The sequence below is a fragment of the Osmerus eperlanus genome, chromosome 25 (genome assembly GCF_963692335.1).
Source record: "Osmerus eperlanus chromosome 25, fOsmEpe2.1, whole genome shotgun sequence".
Taxonomy (NCBI): domain Eukaryota; kingdom Metazoa; phylum Chordata; class Actinopteri; order Osmeriformes; family Osmeridae; genus Osmerus; species Osmerus eperlanus.
Window position 1 is genome coordinate 8,871,547 of NC_085042.1, and position 21,294 is coordinate 8,892,840.

General features: G+C 50.2%; 2 protein-coding genes across 4 annotated transcripts; one reads left to right on the forward strand and one right to left on the reverse strand.

Annotated features, from left to right (window-relative positions):
- Positions 1-257: 257 nt before the first annotated feature.
- Positions 258-17,014, reverse strand: limk2 (LIM domain kinase 2). Its single transcript, XM_062451954.1, has 16 exons — positions 16,607-17,014; positions 16,002-16,098; positions 10,798-10,933; positions 8,465-8,574; positions 8,057-8,245; positions 7,721-7,826; positions 6,905-7,119; positions 6,582-6,768; positions 6,279-6,365; positions 5,846-5,977; positions 5,242-5,298; positions 4,692-4,757; positions 3,992-4,176; positions 2,892-2,940; positions 2,627-2,784; positions 258-1,878 (listed from the first exon to the last, which is right to left on the reverse strand). The coding sequence occupies exons 1-16, from the start codon at positions 16,620-16,622 to the stop codon at positions 1,689-1,691; spliced, it is 1,980 nt and encodes a 659-aa protein (XP_062307938.1). The 5' UTR covers positions 16,623-17,014; the 3' UTR covers positions 258-1,688.
- Positions 17,015-17,370: 356 nt separating this feature from the next.
- LOC134012172 (putative nuclease HARBI1) lies at positions 17,371-21,062 on the forward strand. 3 transcript variants are annotated; one of them, XM_062451900.1, is made up of 12 exons: positions 17,371-17,749; positions 18,029-18,099; positions 18,187-18,363; positions 18,454-18,515; positions 18,598-18,684; positions 18,772-18,813; positions 18,882-19,055; positions 19,135-19,170; positions 19,269-19,823; positions 19,893-20,008; positions 20,105-20,216; positions 20,311-21,062. In XM_062451900.1, exons 9-12 carry the CDS (start codon positions 19,352-19,354, stop codon positions 20,679-20,681), a joined length of 1,071 nt encoding a protein of 356 aa, XP_062307884.1. In that variant the 5' UTR covers positions 17,371-17,749; positions 18,029-18,099; positions 18,187-18,363; positions 18,454-18,515; positions 18,598-18,684; positions 18,772-18,813; positions 18,882-19,055; positions 19,135-19,170; positions 19,269-19,351; the 3' UTR covers positions 20,682-21,062. The 3 variants fall into 3 exon arrangements, with proteins under 3 accessions (XP_062307884.1, XP_062307887.1, XP_062307886.1); XM_062451903.1 differs by lacking the exon at positions 19,893-20,008; XM_062451902.1 differs by lacking the exons at positions 19,135-19,170; positions 19,269-19,823; positions 19,893-20,008; positions 20,105-20,216; positions 20,311-21,062 and having other exon boundaries at positions 18,882-19,126.
- Positions 21,063-21,294: the final 232 nt, after the last annotated feature.

The window sequence follows — 21,294 nt, forward strand, 5'->3', positions numbered from 1 at the left end:
TTTTGTAGGAGGTAAATTTGTCGCAATACGACGGTGGGTCACAATGACTGATGGGTCAGAATGACCCGAAGATAACACAAGGGTTAAAGAAGAGACTCGTGAGGAACCATTACCGCGTTGGCAATATGGTGTGCTAGCGCAACCCTGTGGTAGCGGACGGAACTGCACCCATCAGTGGCGCACTTAACCAGTTGGCCACCAGAGAGCACCCATATAGGCGTTTTGGTCCACAAATGAACACCAGAAAGACAAATGAGCACGTTTTGATCGTTTTATTCATGAAACGCTAGGATGATACAAGCAATAGTGGTTAAAACTTGTAGTCAGTACCTTAGAACACGATTCTAGCAAAGAATACGAAAAAATCGAAAGTTGTAAATCATTCTACAAAACGTCTTCAAACCCTTGATTCCCATAAGAAAATGCCATCTCATACGGGCATATTATTTACATTTCTATACATTTCTTACAGCAAAATTGATACAAATATATATAATCCAGTTCTATTTGTACAGGTCACTTTTAGCGAGGGTGGAGAAACCAGTCGAAATTGTTCAGCAGCTGCAACACGGAGATCTGTTATGATGTTGCACCAATGTCACCTCTCATTCTAACAACCAGTAAACACTTTTAATCAACACTTGATAATTACCGTTTCATTTAATCAAATACTAAAAATCTTCATTGAAATAGTTAAATCCACTGGAAAACATTCAGCTAGTGTGATGTATTTGACCATTATTCGTCAGTAACTCGGTGTCAGTTAAAGCCTTATAATACAAAAGGATTTATTTTGCGTGGTCCACCGGCAAGTAAAAAAGGTGAGTGCACTTACTGTAGTAACACAACCAGTGATAGTGAGTTTGTGTTGCTCTAACCAAACATCTATGATCAGTAACATTTCAAGATGAAGGTCGGTTTAAGCTTCCGAGTCTCCCTTATTCCTGAAGAAGCTCAGCAGCAAGGTGTTTTCCCACAGCGTAACGTCGGTGTTTGCTCTCCTCGCACCCCGCTGTGGTGTAGCCACATGCCTCTCTCTCTTTCCCTCCACAGCCCTGTCCTAAACTCACTCCAACACGTCAACTCAGCCAGACTCACTCCTTTTCCCTGCTCACGGTGATATGGAAGAACCTCTCAGTTTCACCATAGGCAGGAACGGATCTCCACATTCAACACGTAGCATGTAGTGCATCGCTTCAAGCCTGAGCGTGGAGATGTGGAGGGGGGGGGAGAGACCAAAACAACATGGCTTCCTCATGAGGCCTGATACCAGGAGCACAAGGTCGCACCCTCTCAACAGGGAGTCATCTTCTCTAAACAGCGACAGAGCCACATGACTTCAGGAGTAAACAGAGACCAGATGTGGAAGACCTTGCATTTCCTGGTGTGCACTGGGGGGTAAAAGTAGAGGGGAGATTGTGGGGGGGGGGGGAGGGGGAGAAATGCTTCCAGGTAAGTTCCCCATAGTCTTTATTTGAAATGTGGCTCCTCCCCTTATCTCCACTTCACACGTGTCACATGACCACACAGGAAGAGGAGCCAGATCCAGACTGCTCAGGTTATCCAGGTTATAAAAAAAATAAAAAAAACAGTCCAGTCAATCTCCCCCCTCTCCTCTCCCCTGCCTGCCTCCCTCAGGAGGGCCTCTGGAGGGGCTGAGAGAGGGGGGCGGGGGGCTGCGCCAGGGGCTAGGTGTCGGCTGGGCCGGAGCCTGCAGGGGGCGCTGGTGTGGGGCTCGGGGCCGGGGACTCGTCTCTGGGAGGGTGCAGGCGGGACAGGCTCTGCTGCAGCTCGTCCAGTTCCGCCGGCAGAGGGATGCCCATCTCTTGGCTGAGGGCCAGAGCCACGAAACAGTCCTCCAGCTTCTGGAAGGCAGGCCTGGGGGGAGCAGGGGAGGGAGACAGGAGAGACAGACAGACACACACACACAGAGACAGAGACAGAGACAGAGAGAGAGAGAGAGAGAGAGAGAAAGGGGGGGGGGTGACGGGGAGGAATAACAGGGTGAGGGGGGGGGGTAAGTAAAGGTTAGAGGCCAGGCAGACCGAGGGGAACACGGGGAAGTGGTCTGGCAGGGGGAGCGTGTCCCTGGAGGAGGGAGAGATGATATCTGAGCGCTGTCTGCCTGGATACCGTCTCCAGGGGAGAGATGACGCGCTCTCCCTCTAAGGGTCCTGTGGTTCTGCTGTAAACATTCAACCCTCTCCCAGTCCCAGGAACTCTTTAGGTTCTCTGCTGGACTCAACCAACACATTCAGATATATAGAGTTTACAACACTTAGAGAGGTACAATAGGTACGATTTCCCCCCCCAGTAGAAACAGAAAGGTTTTGTCCCCTAGAAACATGTTGTCGAAGCAGAGACCAGCGGAATGTCAACTTCTAGTTTTGGAGCGGCCTTTTACTTTCCAGTCAATTATGTTCCAGCACTGCTTTTCCAGCCAATCGCCTTCAACGAGGCAGGCTTTCCTGCTTGGCTTATTTTGTGATGCGGCTGTCAATCAAAATTGAGCTGAAAGCACTGAAGACAAGAATAGGCTGTTTTTTCATACCTGAATATATTTAATAATGCTACCTATTGTTGCTTTAAGTCCGTTAAACTACCATTTAGTTTCCAGTGAACCTACCGGTTTTCTGGAATCAGATCACAACAAGCCACAGCCAATGGGAAGAAAGCAGGCGGGCAGTCGTCAGGCAGAAACTTCTCCATGAACTTCTCCACGTTCAGGCCGAAGTCCAGGGTTCTGGGAAGGCACTCTGGGTCTGCATTAACCTGCCCGATGATCTGAGACAGACGGGAGTTTAGAACGCACAGCTCCCCAACACCGCGGGCAAAGCAGTCTGAATCCAGACATTAAAGATGGACCCTCGTCACAACGAGCACATTCTCACCTCGCAGAGCACGATCCCGAAGGAGAAGATGTCCACTTTCTCATCGTATGCGTTTACCTGGAGGAAGAGCAGAATGAGTTGAGCGATGACTATCAACCCCCAACCCCGCCCCCTTATTCCCCCAAAATGCTCCCCTTCTCCCTCCCCTCCCCTTCTCCCCCCCCTCCCCTCCCCTTCTCCCCCCCCTCCCCTTCTCCCCTCCCCCCTCCTCTCCTCTCCTCTCTCCCTCCTCTCCTCTCCTCTCCTCCTCTCCTCTCCTCTCCCCCCCCTCCTTCTCCCCTTCTCCCCTCCCTCCCCTTCCCCCTCCCCTTCTCCCTCCCTTCCCTTCCCCTTCTCCCCTCCCCTCCCCCCACTCTTCTCCCCTCCCCCCCTCCCCTTCTCCCTTCTCCCCTTCTTCCTCCCCTCCCCTCCCCCCACTCTTCTCCCCTCCCCCCCTCCCCTCTCCCCTCCCCCCCACCTCTCCCCCCTCCCCTTCCTCCCCTCCCCCTCCCCCCCTCCTCTCCTCTCCCTCCCCCCCGCCTCTCCTCTCCTCTCCCTCCCCTCCCCCCCTCTCCCCCCCCTCCCCCCCTCCCCTTCTCCTCTCCTCTCCCCTCCCCCCCTCCTCTCCTCTCCCTCCCCCCTCCCCTCCCCTCCTCTCCCCTCCCCTCCTCTCCTCTCCTCTCCTCCTCTCCTCTCCTCTCTTCCCCTCCTCTCTCTCCTCTCCCCCCCCTCCCCCCCCTCCCCTCCCCCCCCCTCTCCCCTCCCCCCCTCCTCTCCTCTCCCCTCCCCCCCTCCTCTCCCCTCCCCTCCCCCCCTCCTCTCCTCTCCCCCCTCCTCTCCTCTCTCTCCTCTCCCTCCCCCCTCCTCCTCTCCTCTCCCCTCCCCCCCTCCTCTCCTCTCCTCTCCTCTCCCTCCTGTCCCTCCCCTCTCCTCTCCCTCCTGTCCCTCCCCTCCCTCCTCTCCTCTCCCCTCCCCCTCCCCTCCCCCCCTCACCTCCCCCCCTCCTCTCTCTCCCTCCCCTCCTCTCCCTCCCTCCCCCTCCTCTCCTCTCACCCTCCCCCCCTCCTCTCCTCTCCCTCCCTCCTCTCCTCTCCCCCCCTCCTCTCCTCTCCTCTCTTCCCCTCTCACCGTTCAGCATCTCAGGGGCCATCCAGTAGGGGTTCCCCACCACCGTGTAGCGCTTCTTGCGGTCAATGCGCCTGAACACCCTCTTCTTATTGGTGCTTTTCTCCGGAGGCGGGTGCTTCACCTTCTCCTCCACGACGAGCCGCGACAGCCCGAAGTCCGCCACCACCACCGTGTTGTCCTGGAGACCACCAGAAGGTCAGAGGTCAACAGAATCAGGGACGGCTCCTTCCCGGGTCAGACCGAGGGGTTTAGCCCAGTGGGTAGAGAATCTGACAGTAGATCGAGAGGTTGCATGGTTCGAATCCCCCCCGCCACCTTTCCCCTGTACGTCGCTGGAGCTGACAGGCAGAGACTTGCTGAGGCTGAGCGTACCAGAGCAAGGCCTCTCTCAGCTCTGGCTCACCCTGCGTGTTGTTGTGAGATGTGGGGCTTGTTGCAGCAACACAGCCCGTGTCTGGCAAGCTCAGACAGGACTTGGCCTGGTCACAAAGAAGGGTGGCTCCCCCTGTCACTCTCTCATCAAACACACAGAGCGAGCCAGCTCACACCCCACTGAGCCCTGCGGTGCTGCCCTGTTCAGCACACCAGCGCTCCCCTCAGCAGTTACTTGGAAGCTGTTGAATCGGTGTAGCTGTGAGAAAAGGAGGGGTCCCATTCTGCTCCTCCCTCCGTTCTCCCATTGAAGACACCTACCAGTTTAATCAGGCAGTTGTGGGAGTTGAGATCTCTGTGGATGATGCTCATTGAATGAAGATACGTCTGGGGGGGAGGGAGAGAGAGACAGAGATTAATTTAACACATCATCTTGAGATCCTGCTTTACATGCCTAGATAGATAAGGAGGGGGGGCTGAGATGAGAGATTGAAGAGCGTGAAGAAAGGGACTATGGACTACAGTAACCATGGGGCTAATCGCCACGGCAACAGCACAGGGGGGTCTCTCTCGTGTCGCCGGCGCCAGCCTTACGACCCCCCCCCCTCCCCCTCCCCGCCCCCATCAGAACCAGCCAGTAGGGGGACATGATGTTTCCATGAGATAATAAACAAAGAGGGGAGAGGAGGGGGCGCTAATGAAACACAGGCACACAGGACAGTTGGAGTTGATTGAGTGCGCCGGCCCTTTAAGCCTGTTGTTCGAGTGCTCCATAGACCCCCAGAACACAGGGAAGATAGTGTCTACAGGGGGGGGGGGGGGGGGGGAGGGAAGGTCCCATCAACCAATGGGAACGTTCTCTGGAACTCACCATTCCAGAAGCGATGCTCTTTGCAAAGCTCACCCTCTGTTCCCATGGAAACTGGTCCTGTCAAAACCCAGAGGAACAAGCAAACAAGTCATGAATAGGTGGGACCCTGACTAGTGTTGATGCTCACACACACACACACACACTTATTAACACAGAATGTCTCATAAATTTGTGTGTCTGTATGCATGCAAACCTGATTGTTATTAAAAAAAAAAGTACAGCACAGACCCTGAACATGAACAATAACCAACAAGTGAGGCCCAACAACAGGGTATATTAGATCAGCCCACAGAGCTAAGGAGAGACCGAGTGCTCTAGCAGAGCCACGTCCCGTTGGCTAGGAGGCATCTATCAACACACAGCAACAACAACCTCTTCAAAAAACCCTGGGAATGTTTGCTACATTCACTCCCCGGCCACTGCTGGTTAACATGCAAGCCAGGGCCACCCTGGAGCCAAGGGGCTTCATGTGCCTAGGTTACCCCAGGTCCAGGCCTTCCCACACAGGGTCCGCTGGTAAACAGCAGGCCCTTAGACCCACGCAAGGATATTTCAGGACCTGGGGAGGCTGGGGGGTTAAGCGAAGTAAGTATTCTCTACGCACCATGTCTCTAATAAAATCCTTCAGTGTGCCTCCTTCGATGAATTCAGTTATTAGATTCAGCCTCTTGTCCTTATAGAGGACGCCGATGAACTTCAAAACGTGGGGATGGTCGAGGCACCTCATGACTTTGACCTGGAGCGGAGAGAGAGAGACAGAGACAGAGAGAGAGGGAGACCCAAAACAATTAGATTTAAATGTAAAAAAAAAAAAAGAGAATCTTAAGTCCACATTTATTATTTCAAACCAAACCGCATAATCTCTCGTAACATTTTCCACATTTGGGAAACGCTTTATCCGAGCTGGAATCAAAAGCACCCCTCCCCCCCCTTCAGACTGGAGGTACCCCACGTCCAGCTGGGGCGTGTGTGAGGTCTGTCTGGAGACAGGCTGGCTGTTCAGACCCCGGCTGGCCAAACCCTGCTGGACTACCCACCTCCTTCAGAAAGGTCTTCTGAGTCTCCTCGTCGCAGCGAATCAGCTCCTTCATCACCATCACCTCTCCTGTGGCCTTGTGGGTCACCTGGAGGAGAGCAGGGAGAGGACAAGAGCTCAGCTGAGGGTGTGTGTGTGTGTGCCTGGCTGGGGGTTGAACTGAGATCCGGGTCAGAAACATTCTGCTTTGGTGGGTCTGCTGTCCAGGAGCAGGTCTGGGTGAGCCAAGACGAACTACGCTGGCAGTGTGTGAGACACAGACCGACGGGTGGCTGTGTGTGTGTGTGTGTGTGTGTGAGCTGACCTTGATGGCCTGGCCGAAGAAGCCCTTCCCCAGCACCTCTCCGTGGATGAGGTCACAGGGGCGGAAGATCCTATGGGAGCAGCTGCTGGAGGACCGCAGCGACTCGGAGCGCCCGATGTCCCGCGACAGGAAGGGGTGTGCCCTGGGGGAGGTGGGGCCCGGGGACTTACAGATGCTGTTGCTGCGTCTGCAAACCAGAGGAGGAAGTGACATCAGCTGGGCAGGAAGCCACACACACACACGACAGCACAGGAAGTAGACAGTTTTTCCCCTCCTCGTATCTGGTGGGCGGGGCGTGCCGTGATTGGCTGATGGCGCCGTACCTCAGAGAGCGTCTCTTCAGAGAGCTGTCGTCCACCTCGTCCGCCCGCTCCAGGACGCCGTCCGGCGGAGAAGACAGGCGCATGCGTGAGGTGGCGGGCACGCCCAGACGGTTGTGGGAGGAGCCTAGCCTGAGCTGGTCCAATCGCTGCCGGACGGGGTCGTACTCGATCAACAGCTGCAGCGTCTGACTGGTCCGATGGATGAGGTCATCCACCTGCGAAGGACCAATCATAAATCAGCTCAAACTGACACACTTTTTTTTTTGCGCCCTTGAAAAGAAAAAAAAACATGTCCAGACTATCATAGGAGGACCAGGGATTGGAATAACATGGAGATAGGCAGGACTCCAATCATAACAGGTTAATGACAACCCTGAACTGGCTAGTTCCACAACATAAATCTAGCCTGCTGAACTGTGATTGGAAAGCAGCTTGAGGGTAAACAGGAAGGTTAAAGCTGACTTGTGAATGAATGCTCTGCTGGAATGCACGCCTCAGTTTTAAGGTGAGACTGCGCTGGAGAGCTTCCAGAGAGCTTCCAGAGAGCTTCCAGAGAGCGCCCCCTCCCAGCGGAGGAATGCGCTCACGACGGGAGGAACGGACGGAATGCGCCCGTCACATGTTCCCCCAACATTGTCGTGTATTGATGGCGATGCGATGCTCTGCGTTTGAGCACACTTGTACAACGCTGATGCGATGCTCTGCGTTTGAGCACACTTGTACAACGCTGATCGAACACCACTGTGGAGCCCCCGCAGAGATACGATCCGTTTTCGCGAGCGACCGGCGGCCGGCCGGCAGCCGCAAAGAACCCACCTCATCCTCCATCAAGTTTCCGACAGGAAGTCCATTGATCTCCAGGATCCTGTCGCCAACGTGGATGGCGTTGCGAACCTCTGGGCTGATGTGCATCCCTCGGACCCTGGAAGAGGACAGAGGTTAGAGGCAGGGGAGACCCACGAGCTGTCAAAAACCAGGCCGCGCAGTCAGCGATACGAACATCTGTTCCTAACATCTGCTCCCTGTCATCACGCCAACCTGTAATCACAAGTCTTACATAAGGCCGCTACACCCCCTCCCTCCCTCCCTCCCTCCACCCCCCTACCCTCCCTCACCATCCTCCATCCTCCACCCCACCCCTCCCCCACTCACTCTTTGACCTGCAGACTGGCCGTCCCAGCGCCCACGTCCCCCACCAGGGACACAGAGAACCCCCGCTGGCCGTTAGTGGCCGAGGGCATGGACAGCAGAGTGACGGTGTGGGGCAGGGACTCTGGGCCGGAGTCCGGAGAGCGCTTCTCCAACATGGGTGTTAGCACCACCTGCTTGTAGCACTTCCCACTGGGTACAGGAGAGAGGAGGGAGGTCAGGGTTTGGATTTGAAAGCCATGAGAAAAAGATGCCACAATGCCTTCATGTCTCACAACCTGCCCCAAATAAACATCCACATCTTAACACAACAGACACACATTTTTCTCAGGCATTTATAAACCAGAAATGACAAGCAGCAGCAGCAACAACAACAGCAGCAGCAGCAGCATCTCCAGTTGGGTGTCTCACCAGTAGAGTTTGGAGCGTTCCACCAGAGCGTACGTGTCCCTGTCCTCGATCACCACCTTGCAGCTCAGACACACAAAGCACTCTGGGTGGTACTTGTACTCCCCGGCTACCTGGTGAACACACACACAGACACAGCGGGTCGGTTTCCAGCTGTGTTCCTCACAGGAGCAGCGTACAGAAGCAGGGTTGAGAGTGGAGGCAGAGACTGAGGTGTGGAGGTGTTAAGCTGAGGTGTGCGTGCAGCCCTGCCCTCCGAGGGGGGCGGGGCCTGTAACACCTGCTCTTGTCTGTGACCCGCGATGATGTCACCTCTCCAGCCCCGCCCCCTCTTCACTTCGGATCAGTCGGTCGAGTCAGACGTTCACACCGTCGCTACAACACCCTCTGGGCCGTCTCACGCACACAGCCTGATCCCCTCCCCCTCAAGGTTTCACTCCCTACAAATCACATTACACACTGCACGTCTGGCTAGCTGTCTGGATGGCTGTTACACAACATGAGACAATTCGATACACCCACAGAATACATGCTCTCTCACAGACACCGAGAGATAAGAGACCAAGTGGTGTGTTCTGGGACCCCAGCTCAGGGGCATCTGTGTGGGGCGTAGGTGAGGTCTGGACAGTGTGGAGCTAGTCTGCACCAGCGCTAACAGCCCGGGCTCTGGTGGGGAGCCCTCGGGACTAAATAAAGAGCCCGGGTGCTTCTCTGTGGCTCACATTCCCCGGTAAAGCCATGTTACCAGAAGATGTGCCAGAACTTGAGCTCCTCGCCAGATGTGAAGGCCGGAACGCGGCACAGAGGTGAAAACCTTCATAACACCTCGGTGGTTTGTGAAGAAGGGCTTTTTCCACTCTCTCCTTTCCTACCCGCCCCCACCCCCTTCCATGAGGCAGGTTATGAGTCAGTGTGACAGGCCTTCGTGTGTAGTGATGTCACCCTGGCTGAGTGAGAGATCCTTGGAGGACGGGAGCCATCTCCGTCAGCGGGGATCCCCCGAGGCAAGTAGGGTGAAGTGCCTTGCCCAAGGACACAACGTCATTTGTGGCAGCCGGGAGTCGAACCGGCAACCTTCTGATTACTAGCCCAATTCCTTAACCGCTCAGCCACCTGACCCCAGATACAGGAAGTGACAGACAGTGACAGGAAGTGACAGACAGTGACAGGAAGTGACAGACAGTGACAGACAGTGACAGACAGTGACAGAGTGACAGAGTGACAGAGTGACAGAGAGACAGAGAGAGAGTGACAGAGTGACCGAGACATGAGTCATCAGGAAGGAACATTTGGGATTGACGACTGGTGTTCTCTGCAGCTCCAGACAACAATGAAACTGTGATAGAAAACAACCAAAAACAGGTCGCTACATCCTTAAAATGTAACGTGTCACTTCAGTCATCCTTACTGTTCAGAACAGTTGAAGGGAGCTGCGTCGCACAGCGCTGCCATCGCTCTGCTGGACACCATCGCTCTGCTGGACACCATCGCTAGTGCGGCTGGGGAGGAGGAGACTGCCAGCTACAACTTTGCCAAAAATCCTTGGCACCCCACGTCCGGCAAAACCAAGACTCAATAAAAGGGTCCATTATGTGTTTCGCTTTACTGGCAAACTCATGTGGTCAGAGAAACCCACATTAGTCCAGTCCAGAGACAAAAGCTCCTCATATGACAACCCCATTGTTGATTCGGTCAGATTTTCTTACTGTGAACTTACTGGTTACGTGCCCCAGAAGTGGACAAATTAGCCTGCATTGAAAACGCAGCACTTCCAAGTCAATACATTGGCACTGCATTGCACAGTACTAACAAACCCCAAACCCACATCCAGCTCTCCTCTCCACATCCAGCTCTCCTGTCCTCCTCCATAGCATAGCCATGAGCTCATGCTTGCAGCTTAGAAGACAAACACAGCTTTGACACATGGGCAGTGGAGCTTAAACATTCCCTTAATAACAGATGCTTGATCTTCCAAAACCACCCGCAACAAACAGGATGATGCTGGAGCAGCTCTGTGGGTGGGGGGGGACCTCCTGCCCCCCCACCAGGACAACCTCCAGAAGCACTTCATCTGCTCTGCAGAAGACCACTAGACCCACTGTCAGTCGCTTACCGCAGCCAGGGGTGGAAAGCAGTTACGTTAGCGCCGCTAGCCAGAGACAGGACTGCAGCGTGTCGTTAGCGCCGCTAGCCAGAGACAGGACTGCAGCGTGTCGTTAGCGCCGCTAGCCAGAGACAGGACTGCAGCGTGTCGTTAGCGCCGCTAGCCAGAGACAGGACTGCAGCGTGTCGTTAGCGCCGCTAGCCAGAGACAGGACTGCAGCATGTCGACTCACCATGGCGGGCCCGGTCATGAGCAGAGAGCAGCCCTGGCACAGTCCTCCAAACTTCTCCCAGTAGTGTTTACGACAGAACAGCTTGGCATCTCTCTCGTAGTACCAGGTGGTCAGGTGATCGCAGCACTCAGAGCACCTGGAGGGAGACGGGACAAACAAGCAGCAGAAGACTCGATCAGCCCTGAGGAGAACAAAGGAAGGCTTTCAGCAGGGAAGAGCAGCGCCTCAGAGAGACCGCACTTCAAGGTGAGCGGGATGAGTGTGGGGTTTTATTTAAAAGGCCTGCAGACAATCTGAGAGGTATGTGGATGAAAGGGAAATTATCTAGGGACTGACCTGGTTCTCTCTCCCCCCTCCCCCCCTCCTCCCCCTCTCCCTCTCTCCCTCTCTCTCTCACCACCTGGGAGTCTGAAAATCTCTCTTTTTACAAGCAAAGTCACAGAGGGATTCACGTGTGCACACAGAACAGCACCTAAACCAGCCTAAACCCTCACAGAACATTCCAGACCCTTTAATGTGTTCCAGTTGTTGGAGGGACAGGAGACTAGACCACCTCTTAGACAGGAACCTTGACGACCAGCTACACTTAAGGGGGATCAGGGGGATTCATTTTTTACATTTAGCTCACAAGCAAAGCTAGGGTCCAAGGATCGGTCGTTTTAATCGTCATTTTGGGAAGATGACCCGAACTCCTCGTAAAAAGCGGTATTTTGTGAGAACTAACGTAACTGCTAGAGCTAGCTACTGGAAGTTGTTGACCTGCTTGTGCAATATGCGGAGTGATGCGTGCATAGTGGGCGCATGCAAGTTAACACGGAAGTGTCAGTTGGGCTTCCATCAACGTGCCAAGCGTAACGATCGTCTTGATGAATTAAAGGCAAAATGTTGTTTTAAAATGTGTACGAATTTTAATAACCATTTACCAACCATATAGTGGCTATTATATATATATATATGTATATATATATATATATATATATGGTTGGTAAATTTCGATGTGTATTCATTTTTCATATTTTAGTTTTCATTGGTTTGGCGGCCCACCTGCATTACCCTTGCGGCTGTTCTAGCACCAGCAGGTTCTAAGAGTTCAACCAGGTTCCAAGAGGCAGGGTCAGGGTCAGCCCCAGGACTTTGGCAGTGTGGCTAATCCTAGTTTAGCAGCTTTAAGACTCAAAAAAAACAATCCTGGAAAATAAGCTCTCTAATAAAAGTTGAGAAAAGTATATTATATGAGAACTTATATTGTATTATTTAACAGCATGCTGTTTCACAATGACAATGTATATATATATATATATATAGATCCATACTAAACTTTTCTTTTTGGAGTGAGAAAAGGAGGAAATGATATTTGAGTCAGTTCTGGTGGAGGTCTGGGAGGAAAACCCGCCCGGTGCTGAAAGGACGTCCAGATAAGGATCCCATTAGCGAGGGAAGCTGCGGAGGCAACAGCGAACGGTGCCCTCCCATTGGCCAGACATGGACGGTGCCCTCCCATTGGCCAGACATGGACGGTGCCCTCCCATTGGCCAGACATGGACATCCGCTAAATTAGAGGCTTTTGTCCGGCGGATCACACACTCTGGCTAGAACGCAAGATTTACTGTGAGCCAAGAAGGAACGCTGTTTAAATGGCATGTTTGAACAACACCGACCCAGATGACAAGCCCAGGCTACAGCGTGCATCTCACACACACACAGAGAAAGGTACACACACACGCAGGCCTACTCAGACACGTATTACTGTGTGAGAGAAAGACCTGAAGAGAGCCTTACTGAGACACAGTGTGTCCTCTGTCACGACCAAACAGCCCTGGTGTGGACTGATAACTGACTAAATGTAAATAACTGCAGCTCACAGAAACGTGGCCCTGACATCGGGATCCAAAACAAACAGCATGTGGCCTCTGCTTGTAACCAACACCTGAGAAACCCTCCAGTCAGCTGCAGACCAGACTGGGAACACATCTGCTGAGAAGAAAGAGAGCGAAGAACAAGAGGGAAGACATGTCATTAGAAAGAAAGAGAAAGAGAAAGAGAAAGAGAGAGAGAGAGAGAGAGAGAGAGAGAGAGAGAGAGAGAGAGAGAGAGAGAGAGAGAGAGAGAGAGAGAGAAAGAGAGAAAGAGAGAAAGAGAGAAAGAGAGAAAGAGAGAGTGAGGAACAACTGGTTGTTAAAAACAATGAACTAACCTGTCTACACAAACACACCAGTGGGTAAACATTACTCATTTCCTCAGATCCAGATTAGTTGAGGAATTCCAACTTGAATCCTTTGTTGGAGTGTTCTCGACACACAGGCCTCGCACACACCCTGCCACAGGGACGGACTGTGTCTCTCTCTGGACCTTTATCTCAAGGTGTGTGTCTGGTTCTCAAATGTTCATTAATTCTATAGGGAATACTACATTTCAAGATTGCTTGTCCTTTGTATCGTGTAGTACACCTACGGGTACATTCGAATTACGGAATTAAGTATATGTGTAGTAATTATGGAAGTAGTTAGTATTAAGTGTTTACTGCAAGCACATTTATACAGCGCCAAACTGTTTCAAAGTGCCATTGGAGAAAAACCTAGCTATAAATACATGTAGGTTGTTTATTTTTGCGAATGTTCCGTTTGTGAAACTATCTGCATTTGCGAACATCAATAGGTTACTGTCTGCTACACAGTGTGTGGATGTAATGAAGGCATGGCAGCAGGGGGAACTCGCATTCCTCGCCTGATTAGATTGGGTGAAGTCAGGGGGTTGATCACTACTGTAGGTGCACGCGAGATCCAAAACATTCAAGACCAAAGCCACAGCGGGGTGACCTCAATAAACGCACAGCGCCCCAAAGGGACACAGAATGAAGATCAGCAACAACACATTCAGATGACATCATCGGCGAACACCGCTAAGTAGGAAAACAACATCACAGCGTGAGATAGAAAAGGGTGAGATCTTCTGATACACGACGATCGTTCCGAGACAAGCCAAACTACTCTAGATTTCCCCCCGGAGGAGAAGGCTCACTGCAGACTGCAGAGTTTGGGTAACGGGGCTGTGAATCGCCGTCTGGGAATGCTGAAGCAGGCTGCACGCGCTGCTGTCTGGAGTCTACCTTCATGTCTCTCAGCCCAACAGCGGCTTTACTGGAACACAGATGACGTCACCCTTCAACCATGCGTAACTTGGAGAAGGTGGAGGAAGGGATGGAGGGCTGGATTATAGACAATGGCCCAAGACGGCAGGGGGTTGGGGGGTGAAGATGGGGGTTAAAAAAATTGGAACAAGGAGTCCGTACGTTTCTTTAAAGTGAAACAATGACCCCCCCCCCCTCCCCTCCTCCCGTTTTGGAACGGGAAAAGGAATTTTCACTCCGTGACCAAAGAACGAACACGAAAACCAGACCTGGGTGAGAGGAGAGAGGGTCTGGTCTGGGATTACAGCAGGAGTGTCTCTCACCCCTGTCAGGGATTAAGGCTGGTTCTGGACCAGGGGGTCTGAACGCAGAGAGCTGGTCTGGACCAGGAGTTCTGAACGCAGAGAGCTGGTCTGGACCAGGGGGTCTGAACGCAGAGAGCTGGTCTGGACCAGGGGGTCTGAACGCAGAGAGCTGGTCTGGACCAGGAGTTCTGAACGCAGAGAGCTGGTCTGGACCAGGGGGTCTGAACGCAGAGAGCTGGACTGGACCAGGGGGTCTGAACGCAGAGAGCTGGTCTGGACCAGGGGGTCTGAACGCAGAGAGCTGGTCTGGACCAGGGGGTCTGAACGCAGAGAGCTGGACTCCTGCTTAGCTGGCTGGGCGACAGGACAGAAGTCTGGAACACCACCCTGGTGTACAGCAGACGCTACACCCACCCTGGTGTACAGCAGACACTACACCCACCCTGGTGTACAGCAGACACTACACCCACCCTGGTGTACAGCAGACACTACACCCACCCTGGTGTACAGCAGACGCTACACCCAAAAGGTTTATGTGACAGAAGTTGAGTGAGTTGCTTTCAGTCACGCATGAGGCAGGGGAAGAGACTAAGGAAGAGGAGGAAGAAGAGGAGGAGGAAAATAGGGCAAGTTACACAGCTGCATCAAGGACTTGGCATGTGAACTGTTGAAGTGCAGCTCAACTTTATAAACGCCAATTACAGACAGAAAGAGAGAAAAAAGAAAGAAAAAAGAAACCAAATCCTAGGTTATGCAAGGACATTTTGCTGCTAAAAAGCTCTGCGTGAAATATAAGCTCTTGAGCTCATTTCAGCAGAGAAAAGATGGATGACCCATAAAGTCCCCTGTATTTAAATTCAGACGTTCTCGGAAATGCCTGATACAGCAGAGCTCGATCCCAGCCAGTCACCAAAGGCTTCTCCCTCACCCAGCTAATAAAGCACTCAGGAAGGATCAGACACACACACAGTCTCTCACTAGTGACTGCCTCTCAATCTAAGATTCCCCTAACTTGAAAATCCTGCATTGCACTTGTTTATCTGTCACAATCATGGCGAAAGTGTGTGTGTGGGTGTGTGTGAGCAATCCAACTCGTCCTGTTGACATGTGTTCACCTCAGGTTACAGGTACAGACACTGGGCCGGGCACAGAGTTAATATCACGATCCATCCAAACAATGATTAAGCCCAGGGGCAAACACAGACTATCAGGAGCAAAGTCCCCGGGGTTTCACCCACAGAAAGAGGTTCGACATTCCAAACCTGACTTCCTGATCCTAAACGAATACTGTGTGACTGATATCTATCTCAGCCCGACTGAACAACAAACCATCTAGCCTACACCGACACACTCTGTACCGCACCACGCTAGGCCGTATCTGGGCATCATCCTCATCTCTGGAACCTGCAGAATGTGGATAAAGAATGTTGAGCAGGCAGGAAGCTAGGGTTTGGTTGAGACACCGCACTAGAACCACCCAGCCGTCATAATAGCAGCATTCCACTAGTAGAATATTCTAAGAATACACACTGAAAGCTTTGTAGCTCAGAATAGCATACCTGTTGACCACACAATGCCTTGTTTAAATGCTGCAAATTCACTAACTGAACAATCCATTGTCTCTCGGATGACATCAAAACATTTCCTGATGCTAAAATAACCCTTAAAAGTATGTATTTTTGTCAGATAAACACATAGGTAGGTATTTTTGTACCATCATGTAAACAATACGAGATTTACACCTAGCACTGAAAGCCTAGATGGAGACTTACTGAAAGCAGGAGTTGTGCCAAGTATCTTGGAAAACTGTAACATGAAACGAATCTAGAATTTTTCCTCCACATCCAACACAGTGGCGTTCTTCAGAACCTGTGGATGAATAGGAAAGTGGATCAGCGTTCCCATCGATGCGCTACAACATAAACACAGTTAATAGCAAGCTTAACACTAGGGTAATCGTGCGGGGCATGTAGGGTTTATTTTGTGATGATGTACTCTCTGATGCATCCAAGGTCCCCTACAAGGTGGCATTCAATTATAAATTTCAGCGCATTTTATTCTCGGTTTGAAATATGTACTAAGTAGAATGAATGGCTTCCTTCGGTTCAAGTGTGTACTATTAAGACGCCACTCACTACACTTTCGCGGATGAGTGCAGCACTTGGGAAGATTTACTAACGTGTCGTGTTTAGATACTCTGTCAAATTCCTTGGCGTTTGGCAAGTCCATAACAATTTCAGGAGATAGTCGGACTTGACAAAACAAAGACCGATGCCACTCTAAAGCATACGACAGACTAACTCTCCCACAATTTTATCATGTTACCAAATAATGGGCAAGTAAGACACTTGACAGAAGAGAAAGTCTGATTGCTCACCCTCCAGTTCCTCCATGAAGATAATTGCAGAGTAGGCTACGTCGTCGATGTTTTTTTTTCTTTTACTAAGTTCGCATGCTGATGCAGAATGACGAGTTATATTCAGAGTATTTCATTCCACTCCGCCTCCATCCAAAGTTAAGAAATTCCACTTCTGGACCAAGTAAAATGAGCTAGTTTCATGAGAAGGAAAAATCTCAACTTTTTAGAATTGAGCTTCTTGTTGGTTGAATAACTGACGTCATGCTCTAGAAATTCCTGTACGGAGACCGGAAGGGAACATACAGCAACACCTGGAACAGGAGAAAAGCATTGAAGAGACACCAAAATTCACCGAAACCGCAGCACCATCTGCTGACTGAAATGAGAGACTACATATGAAGCAAAAACAAGGGGCGGATACACGTGAAGAAATCTTGGATAAATAATAATAAATATCGACTCCTAGACTCCCTCCTCACTTATCCATAGTGACGTACAACTCTTGATCTGTTGTCAAATGCTCTACCACTGAGCGACTGTCGTGAATCCAGATAACTCATCAGCATCAACGGAGATAATCTGTCCGATTTTTTTTAAAGAACTCTTCACTCAGCGCTACATGTTTTTACTCATCAGTGCGAAACTGCTGGTTGCGAGTGACACTCTTCACCACTAGGGGGCAGGCTTAGTGTGAGTAGGTACCGCCTAGAAGTTGCAAACACAGACAAAAACATACATAACCTATTGTGGTCAATTAAGATCAAAAAGTATAAAACCGGGGGCCTGTTGCACAAAAGTAGAATTAAGACATCCGGGATAAATGACTCAGCTGAGCTCAATGAAGCCAAAACATGTGCGTCCAGGCTTAATTGGTTGCACAAAGACCAAGCCAGGATGAGCAGACACGGATTCATTAAGCCAGGTGAAACCAATCCTGGATAGGTGCGCGCTCACGGCTCACTCAAATAGACCCCGCCACAGATCACAGATTAACTGATTTACCATGGCAACTAGAGCCGCGTACTTTTCCCCGTCGGAAGCACAAATCCTCATGGAGGCATACGAGGAGGTAAAAGATATAATTAAGAAGAAAGGCAACACCGCCACAGTGATAAAGCAAAGAGAAAAAGCGTGGCAAAGTATTGCAGACCGCCTGAATGCGTAAGTAGTGCACAATTACACACTCACCGCTCCGCTGAAACATCACAATTACAATTCAAATATTTAATTCACATCTCCAAAAATGCAGTTGTACTGTAATTATGAAACGGTTAAATTTTTAATTGAAATGCACTGCAGATATGAGTGAAATTGTGTAAAGTAACTCCATCACACTGTATAAAGCTATGATAAATTTTTTGATATTTTTACTGAAAACAAGACAAAAATACCAAGTAATTTTTTGCAGTGTGACTCCATTAAATGTGTGTGTGTGTGTAGATTAAACATGAACGGGCCAAAACGGACATGGCAGCAGGTCAAAATCAAATACAAGAACATTCTGCAGAATGGTATGGTCCCTGACTAATATTTAACAAAGCACAAGCATATATTGTACCCAGAAGGTGCCTGCTCACACATTGTCTGTACTGTTTTAGCAGTGAAAAAGAATACCCACAGACAAGGCACGGGTGGTGGGTCACCAAAGGCTGACCTTACCCCAGCAGAGGACATGGCCTTGGAGCTAAATAAAGGCAGGCCCGTCTTAGAGGGGATCCCTGGGGGGAAAGAGACGAGCATAGGTTCCTCCCAAGATGCCACCCGCTTCATTCAAGGTATGTCCTTCCATCTCTACATGGGATACAACCACATTCATATTGAATCAATTTGGACTGTCTGACTTTGGTTTACCTATTGCCTTGCAGTGTCTGGCAGCACTGTGTTCCTGTTAGAGCCACCAGCACAAGCACCAGACGATGCTGATCCAGTGAGTACTCCATCAAAGGCATACTGTAGGCCTGGCATGTCTTGTCTACTAGCTTCAATATGAATCCGATTAAATGTGATAGGGTGAAGGCCCCAGTGCAGCAGCAACAGCACATGATGGAGACGATGATGAGGAGGAGACCATCTCTCTGGATTCCAGAAGGCATGAGGTATCATGTTAAGACTGTGAAAGTACTATTTACTCTACAATGGTGAGGAGTCCTCATCAAAATCAAAAAATCTAATTTCTTTTACAGGACCCAGATGCTATACAGTGGGAAAACCAGCCTGGCAACATAGTGCGTATTAATAAAAGGACACCACATCCTGCCAAATTCCAGCTGCGCTAATTGTATTGTGTTCACAGAGCTCACAAGCTATCAGAAAGTTGTATGGCAACCACCTCCGGCGCCAAATAGAACTGGCAGACATAGACATTCAGTACAAGAAGAAAAAGATGGAAAATCTTGCACTGGAGTCCGAAATAAAAAAGAGGACAATTAGGAAACTGGACCTTGAAATAAAAAAACTTGAGAGGGAGGTGAGATATGCCTTCAATGTACACTGTATGCTAACTGTAACACAAATGTATTAATCATTATTTTTCTTTCCTCCCCCAGCTCCAAGAAGATGACACAGCTGAAAATAAAAATTAGGTATATTCTCGTAAAGTCAAGTGAGCCATGACATATGAGCTCTTATTGTGAGCACACAGGACGGTGGCATCTTTCTAAGTTTTTTTTTATTTTCCCAGCAATCAGTACAACCAAGTCATCGTTATAAGGCATCGCCCTCTTTTGCCCACCCCCCCAGCACCAGGTGTGGCCACTAGCCTATATGAAGGCCCAAAATTGTGTGTTCCTTTCTGCTCTGACAATGGCATGCCCATTCGTGCGAGATGTGGTGGATGAAGAAGCACTTGTGCTGAGGAGAGCCTTCAGGCGAGAAAGGGTCTTCAGGGACCGGTTGGACCCACTGGCCTTCCCTGATGACCATCTATATGAAAGATACAGGTTTTCTGCAGATGGCATCAGGTATCTATGCAGACTACTGGGTCCCAGGATTAAGCACCGCACTGCACGGAGCCATGCACTGAGTGTGGAGCAAATGGTTTGTGTGGCCTTGCGCTTTTTTGCTAGTGGAGCCTTCCTGTACTCAGTGGGGGATGCAGAACAGCTGAACAAGGCCACAATTTGCCGCACAATAAGGAGTGTGTGTCTGGCTATCAAAGCATTAGCAGATGTCTTCATCTCCTTCCCTGGCCACAGAAGACTCTGTGACATCAAAGAGGAGTTCTATAGGATTGCAGGTAAGAGGATCTACAAATTACAGGACAACTGTTAACACATAGTAGGATACTCATTACTTTGTGTGACAGGTTTCCCCAATGTCATTGGTGCAGTGGACTGCACACACATAAGGATAAAAGCCCCCTCAGGTGCCCATGAGGCCGATTTTGTGAATAGGAAATCCTTTCACAGCATTAATGTTCAGGTGAACATAACTTTTTGATATTGTCCATTGACGAACACTCTGCATTGCCAGTGATGTGCATTGATTGGTGTAATATTCCTCATCTTATGATTTCAGATGGTCTGCAATGCTGACTGTGTGATCAGCAATGTTGTGGCAAAATGGCCTGGCTCAGTCCATGACTCCAGAATCTTTCGGGCCTCTGAAATCTATCAGTGCCTATCACAAGGTAAGCCACACAACCCCTATTTATAACCATCATGGCTGTGTCAAGAATATCACTGTGTTTATGAGGTAGTAATGATGAGATTTTGTGTTGACAGGTGAATTCTCTGGTGTGTTGCTGGGAGACAGGGGGTATGGCTGCCAGCCTTTTCTCCTGACACCTTTCACAGACCCCCAGGAAGCACAGCAGGCCTACAACCATGCCCATGCCAGGACCAGGGCCAGAGTTGAAATGACCTTTGGCCTCCTGAAGGCACGCTTTCACTGCCTTCACAAATTAAGGGTCAGCCCTGTTAGGGCATGTGATATTACTGTGGCTTGTGCTGTCCTCCACAATGTGGCCTGCCTGAGGAAGGAGAGGGCCCCCAGAGTGCCACCAGCCATGGACTGGGACAATCCGGCAATCTTCCCTGATGACGACAGTGGTCGGCTGCTGAGGGACCAATATGTGTTGAATTATTTTAGTTAGTATGTGTGCTTTCAATTTTGGTTAAATATGTCCTGCGGTGGCAGAGGAATTTGGGTTTTTTTGGGTTCGTTTTTTTACGAATTTGGCCTCTTATGATGTTTGTGCGGTATACTGTGTGTAATACAAGGCTGCAGGGAGGCTACTGCATCCATTCATTTGTCTGTTCAGTTGATGTGTATGGATTTGTCCTGCATTTATTTTAGTGTGCAGACATGCAGGGTGTGTTATATACAGACCTTTGAATGTGTATGTATCATTTTGTATAATATGCTTGGATTCTGTGCTTTCCATCTTGTAGAGTCACTGTGACTTCAGTTTCGAAAGGAGCTGATGGTTTACCTGCTTTGTTTTGTCCTTATTCAATAAAGGAACATAATGTTACACATTGTGTTTTTATATTCATATGGAATGTGTATTTGTTTATATGACAGAGTACTAGGGCCACACTGAAGAAAAAGGATAAAGTCATACATTTATGAGGCTGGTTCTTTCTGCAGAAAAGCTACATATTGTTTTTACAGTTTTGATACTTATGACAATGTGATACTTAATATTCTGGCACATCAGCATGTCTTTGTTTATGAAACCATACTGAAGTACAATTTCACGAAAT